At 57.3% G+C, this 6484-nt stretch overlaps 3 protein-coding genes across 3 annotated transcripts in view; 2 read left to right on the top strand and 1 right to left on the bottom strand.

Moving 5' to 3' along the window:
• Nucleotides 1-2796: 2796 nt before the first annotated feature.
• GUITHDRAFT_114963 (hypothetical protein) lies at nt 2797-4363 on the top strand (the record flags this gene model as incomplete). The annotated part of the gene is made up of 3 exons (XM_005825780.1): nt 2797-2946; nt 3013-4117; nt 4164-4363. The coding sequence occupies 3 exons, from the start codon at nt 2797-2799 to the stop codon at nt 4361-4363; spliced, it is 1455 nt and encodes a 484-aa protein (XP_005825837.1).
• Nucleotides 4364-4446: 83 nt separating this feature from the next.
• Nucleotides 4447-4937, top strand: GUITHDRAFT_114962 (hypothetical protein; the record flags this gene model as incomplete). Its single annotated transcript, XM_005825779.1, has 2 exons — nt 4447-4608; nt 4665-4937. 2 exons carry the CDS (start codon nt 4447-4449, stop codon nt 4935-4937), a joined length of 435 nt encoding a protein of 144 aa, XP_005825836.1.
• Nucleotides 4938-6001: 1064 nt separating this feature from the next.
• The window catches only part of GUITHDRAFT_154569 (hypothetical protein), a 1246-nt gene continuing 763 nt past the window's right edge, over nt 6002-6484 (bottom strand). Inside the window, exons 3-5 of the mRNA XM_005825778.1 lie at nt 6201-6405; nt 6070-6139; nt 6002-6020 (exon numbers count right to left, since the gene is read on the bottom strand). The gene's annotated coding sequence lies outside the window, so the exon portion shown is untranslated. The remainder of the gene's footprint in view (nt 6021-6069; nt 6140-6200; nt 6406-6484) is intronic.

Below are 6484 nucleotides of genomic sequence, written 5' to 3'. Positions count from 1 at the left end.
GGGGGGGGCAGAGGTTGCGAGGTGGGGACGGCAACTAATTTCCAGGCTGCCATGGAACAAAGAATCTGGGGAGCGCACAGGACACCAAACTTTGAAACTATGAAACTTTGAAACTTTCGTTTATTGACTGAAAAAGAACTTTCAGTCACTGTCGGACGGTTATCGCGAATACAGGGCCTCCGCCCGGGACTCGGAGTCCGAGCATCATCATGCCGCCGGCAGTGCCATGATGGGCCGCACCCTCTTAGGCTCGCCGCAGCGGGACCGCACGGTCCGAGTCACCGGACTCCGGTCACTCAGCCTCCGGGGAACTTCGGAACTGACTCCCGGTACTCTCAGGCTCCCGGGACTCCGTCCGCCGCCTCTGAGGCACGGCGGGCCGCGCCGCGGCAGTGAGGCTCCGTGAATTGGGTCAACTGAGGGCTCCGAGGCTCCCGGGTCCGATCAGGATACAGCCGCTTTTGAGAACAATAACTGCACTGCAGTAGTAAAGACAACGCCAGGGAGATAAACTGAATTGCTGACCATGTGACACCGTGACCGTGCATGTGCCGGTCAGCAGCCGAGAATATCTAAATGTCAACAGATGCAAATTCGATTTGCCCTAGCAAAAACTTCTCCCCAATTCGCAGGGCAGAAATTGATTACTAGTACTTATCATAGTCTCTTGTCGGAGGACGGATTGGGGCAGCACATAAGGATGCCATTTGGGGGACTCCCTCGTGACCAGAACTCAGTGACTCCCCTCCGGGATATCCTCCCTGCACCTCCTCCTCCTGCTCCTCCTTCTCCTCCTCCTGCACCTCCTTCTCCTCCTCCTTCTCCTCCTCCTCCTCCTCCTCCTTCTCCTCCTCCTCCTCCTCCTCCTCCTCCTCCTCCTTCTCCTTCTCCTCCTCCTCCTCCTCCTCCTCCTCTTTCTCCTTCTCCACCTCCTCCTCATAGACAAGCCCCGCCTGCCCCGCCCTGCCCCTGCTGGCTATGACTCCTGATACACACTCCCACCCCTCTTCCCTCTCTCCTCATTCCCATCCTCCCGCTGTCTCCATAAGCTCCCCCTCTTCCTCGGCCCCGTCCTCCGAGTCCGCCTTCTCTCGCTCACCCCCTCCTCTTGCTCCATACTCTCTGAACCCTCCTCGCGCCAAGCAGCTCGAAGCCCTGCAGGCAAGCATTGCCATGATCCGGGAGCACAGGATAATAATTGGCGCATGCGGCGACGTACTGGAGCTCTGATGAGGAGAGGTGAAATGTGTACAGTAGGAGCGGGAGCAAGGAGGAGAGTTGGTGGAGAGTTACATTATCATGAGGAGCATTATTATAAACAACAAGATTCTTCAAGGGTCATTGCCTCTCCTATACCTCTTTCTCCCTGATCGAGTTGGACCTCTCAACGACGAGGAGGAGAGGCGGGCAAACGAGCGGCGAGGCTGTATTCGGCTCAGTAACGAGATGAGAAGCTTCTGCATATCTAGGAAATTAGCCTCACTTCATATCCGCTCACTGCACGGCCGCGCGGCAGTGACCGTACGGTAGTCCGATTGACTGTCCGCGCGATGCGGTCGCCGGCAGCCGACCCCGCGCCATGCCCGGCCAGCGATGTCGCTGCCAGTGGCTGCCGACGAAGGAGTGAGACGCACTGACAGGGAGACCTTGAGCTGACGAAAGATCCTGACACTGCCGTGCTAGGATCATTGATCTTTCGTGGACCGGATGCGTTTACGAGTCAGTCAGCCATCGGATCACCTGAGACGTCTTGCGAGGCCGAGAGACCATCCAGCGCTGCCGTTTCCTTCGAGTCTTTGCGGCGGCGAGCCACTCCGCCAGCCACCACTGATTGTGACCGGCACAGGAAGCCTGAAGCGCTCAGTGTGCTGAGCCGCAACCGTCACCTCCTCTCAGTCTACTCGTCTGACGGTCGGACAGTCCGACACGCCGTGACCGCCAGTCACGGCGCGGCAAACTCAGTCGCTGAGTCGCCGCCGCCGGCACTCACGCCGGGCGGCCCCCGGAGGGCGCCGCGGCGGAGTCCGCCGGGACCGTCCGGGACCGGCGGGACCGTCACGGTCCCGGGGCCCCGAGTCTCGTCACTGTCAGCGACTCGGCGAGTCCGACCGTTACAGCCCACCGGTGGCGGGCCCGGGCCGAGCCTCGGAGACCGACCGTACGGTACCGCGCGGCACTCGGCGGCGGGCCCGCCGGCCCGGGCCGGGGCCTCAGCCGGCCGCCCGGCACTGCACGGTGCCACTGAGCCCCAGAGGCGAGTTGGCGGTGACAAAATCACTAAAATGATGTCGGTGCCGCAATCATCAGGCTTCGGAGTCCTCTTCCCTTCTCCTCCTGCCTCCTCCTCTCCCCTCCTCTCCTTCTGCCTCCTCCCTCCTCCCTTCCCCCTCCTCCCTCCACCTCCACCTCCACCTCCACCTCCACCTCCACCTCCACCTCCACCTCCGCATCTCCCTCTCCCTCTCCCTCTCCCTCTCCTTCTGTCTCTCCCGCTCCCTCTCTTCTCTCCTCTCCTTCTCTATCCCACGCTCCTACCGATAGAGTCTTCCTTTGCTTCTTTGCCATGTGACCATTCTGACTCCCCTGATAATTCCCCTCCAGCTTCCGCATGGTTCTTGCGTTCTCCTCCTTATCCCTCTCACGATATCGCTGCGACGTCCTCACTCCTTCCTTTGCACTTTCCATGGCACAGTGATGCCGCGGCAGAGTGTTCATCGCTTCGCACATGCTCAGATCATCGGACATGCCCTGACTCTCTGATCCCGACAGCTCACCTGTGAGTTTTCAGGTCTTGACATGGGCCGCCTGCTGTGCCTCCTCCTCCTCGCCAGCGTCGTGCTCTTCAGCGGCACGACAGGCGCGCGAGGAGGAGACCTTGACGGAGACCACGGGCGAGCATGCGATGGCGAGACGTGCAAGAGCTTTGGCGCAGGGCACGATGATCAGGTAGGAGGTTGACAAAGTCCGACGAGACGTCAAGATGTGACGAGGTAGATGATGGAGACATGGCAGGTGAAACGGCAGCTACAAGGAGATCTTGAAGTGCAACAGGCAGAGGCGAGGGAGGATGAGAATGAGGAACCCACGTTGGTCCAGCTGCAGCGGGAGAAGGAGGAGGCGGTGGCGGGGAGAAGATACGAGGAGGCGGCTCGACTTCGAGACGAGATCAAGAGGCTGGAAGACATCCTGGCGCGGAGAGGCAGAGGAGGAGGAGGAGGAGGAATGTTCGGAGGACATGATGGAGGAAGACGTAGCGGAGGAGAAGGGAAGGGAGCAGAAGACGCAGGCAAAGTCGCCGAGCAACAGGGTCAGACAAGTCGAGAGGCGACGAGGGAGGTGCAGGAGAAGCTGGAGGAGCTGCGGCAGGCTAAGGAGGAGCCGGTGGCGGGGAGAAGATACGAGGAGGCGGCTCGACTGCGAGACGAGATCAAGAGGCTGGAGGAGGAGGCGGGAAGAGAAGGAGGAGGAGGAGGAAGAAGTGGAGAAGGAGATAATGATAGAGGAGGAGCAGGAAAAGCACACGCACTGAAGTCAGGAGGAACAAGAGTTGAGGGAGGGCGCATTCCAGAGGTCGAACAAATGAAGCTGGAGGAGTTACAGCGGGAGAAGGAGGAGGCGGTGGCGGGGAGAAGATACGAGGAGGCGGCTCGACTTCGAGACGAGATCAAGAGGCTGGAAGACATCCTGGCGCGGAGAGGCAGAGGAGGAGGAGGAGGAGCTGCAGCTGCAGGAGCAGAGATGAACGGTGGAGCTCTGGGTAGTGGCAGCAAAGGGAAGGGAGCAGAAGACGCAGGCAAAGTCGCCGAGCAACAGGGTCAGACAAGTCGAGAGGCGATGAGGGAGGTGCAGGAGAAGCTGGAGGAGCTGCGGCAGGCTAAGGAGGAGGCGGTGGCGGGGAGAAGATACGAGGAGGCGGCTCGACTGCGAGACGAGATCAAGAGGCTGGAGGAGGAGGCGGGAAGAGAAGGAGGAGGAGGAGGAAGTGGAGGAGGAGGAGGAAGTGGAGGACGCGAAAGAGGAAGAGGAAGAGCAGCAGGAGGAGAAGGGAGCAGTTCCAAGCAGAATGGTGCAATGAAAGACGAGCAGGAGGCGCAGGATGTTCAGTCCAAGGAATCAGGTGAGATGTGTGATTGGTGTACCTGCCTGTCCTGATTGTTTACCAGCCGGTACATCTGAAGATGACCTCGTCCTTGCCATATGCTCTACGATGAAGAACCCTTCCAAGGATGTACTGCAGTCGTGGCTATCCTACCATTTTAGCATCGGCTTCTCACTCGTCCTACTGTTCCTTGACGACCCGTCGGACGATCTGTCCGCTGCCACCTCTGAGATGGTGGCGAAGCAGTTTGGGGCGAAGTTTTGATCACAAGACACGATGAGAGGCTGAGAAAAGAGTGGGAGAGCCTGACTATATTTGCCGAATACAGACAAAAGTTGGACGACCAGATGGCCCGTCAAATCTTGAACGCGGAGGTAGCGGTGGGGATAGCGAGGAAGAAGAAAATCTCTTGGCTCCTGCACATTGACGGGGACGAACTTTTCTTCACCCCGGCGCTGGATGCGAGGCCTCACTTTGAAATGCTCAGCTCGAAGAAGAACATCTACCAGGTCTGCTGGAGGTCTGCTGGGAGTTGGAGACGATGAGAGGGAGGAAGGAGTTGCAGATGCAGCAGCGGAAGCAGGAGCAGGAGCAGGAGCAGGAGCAGGAGCAGGAGCAGGAGCAGGAGCAGGAGAGCGTGTATCCTGAGCTATCCTGGCAGGCGGTATACCTCAACATGGAGGCGATGGCGGAGGAGGAGGAGCCGTCGGAGCCATTCTTTGAGAGCGTAACGCTCTTCAAGCGGAACCCTCACGTCTACGAGCATGATGAGGCGAGAAAGCTGATCAGGACATACAAGCAGTTCCATGATTATCACTTCATGGGCTACTCGGTATAAACTTCCCCCCTCCCCCCCTCCTTCTCCTTCTCCTCCTCTTTCTCCTCCTCCTCGCCCCCTCCCACCAACACCACCAACAACGCCCCCTCCTTCCCTGTCCATTGCATGCGTCCTTTTCTCCCCTCACTCTTCCTCTTTATTTTTCCAATCTCCTCTTACCTTGTTCTCTCCCTCTCTCCTCTTTGCCCTTTGTCCCTTTTCTCCCTGCCCCTTTCCTTGCTTCCATTCCTACTTTCTTGCCGCTCCTCCCCTTCCTTGTGTTCTTTCTCCTTCACTCCTCCTCCTTCTGCCTCCTCTTCCCCTTTACTCCTCTCACGCGTCTCTCAGGTTGGTAAAGCTGCTGTCCGACCGATTGAGGGAGTGACGGCCAGGGACGTTACTCTATTTGCGAGGTTAGGCACAAAGTAGTTCGCTGTTGTTTCCTGCTTCTCACTTGCTCTGCTCTCCCCTCCCCCTCCCTCCTCGCTTCCCTCCCCTCCTTTCTCCTCTCCTCTCCTCTCCTCTCCTCTCCTCTCCTCTCCTCTCCTCTCCTCTCCTCTCTGCAGGTTTGGGGCTGTCAGTAACTCAACGAACAACTTGGCTGTGTTCGAGGGCCCTTACATCTTGCATTATACAAACATGGGCTACAAGACAACAAGGCAAAAGTTCCTGGTGACCGCAATACCAATCCTACCACAACCTTGTGTTTGCCCTCTTCTCTCATTTCCTTCATTGTCGAACTTTGATCACAACATTTGTCATGGATACTTGTACCACCAGTGCCGCTGACGTCATCATCGTCATCGTCATCATCATCATCATCATCATCATCATTGCCATCATCATTGCCATCATCATTGCAATCATCGTCGTCGTCGTCATCATCATCATCATCATCAACAACAACAACAACATCATCATCATCATCATCATCAACAACCGCCACCACTACCATCATCACAACCACCATCACCATCACCATCACCATCATCCTATTTTGATCCATCCACAGAGAATGGCGAGCAGGAAGTCAAACATGGATGGAAGAGCGTTTTTTCAAGAAGCTCTTCATTTCTTCGGAGGAAAGAATGAGACGCATGCGAGGTTTGTGTTCAATGCGTTTCTGTTACGTTTCCATCTCACAGTCATCAAGGTACATGTATAACAAGATTGCTGTCATCAAGAACTTTTCGTTTAAGAAAGACGAGCGGGACAACTCCAAGGCAAGACTTTTCACTCGTTCTCCTTCTTCTTACGAGGTTTTCTCCGTCCTCTTTGTCGCAGGATTATCTTCGACAGATTCTCGTCCGTGTTGTTTCTCCCTCCCTCCTGATCCAGAGAGCGAGGAAGATGCTCGAGGGCCAAGTGGAGGAGGAGAGGGGGAGGACGGAGGTCGAGGGCAGCGAGGAAGGTCTTACCTCCGACCTCTGCAACCTCTCCTGCTTGCCAAGATCCGTCCCGAAACGTCTTCGCAAGGTGGGGGAGAACGATGTGGCGTTAGGGAGGGAGGGAGGGAGGGAGGGAGGAGAAAGGGAGGGAGGGAGGGAGGGAGGGAGGGAGGGAGGGAA

The sequence above is a fragment of the Guillardia theta genome, assembly GCF_000315625.1.
Source record: "Guillardia theta CCMP2712 unplaced genomic scaffold GUITHscaffold_80, whole genome shotgun sequence".
NCBI classification, from domain to species: domain Eukaryota; class Cryptophyceae; order Pyrenomonadales; family Geminigeraceae; genus Guillardia; species Guillardia theta.
This window is presented reverse-complemented; position numbering and strand designations above follow the sequence as displayed.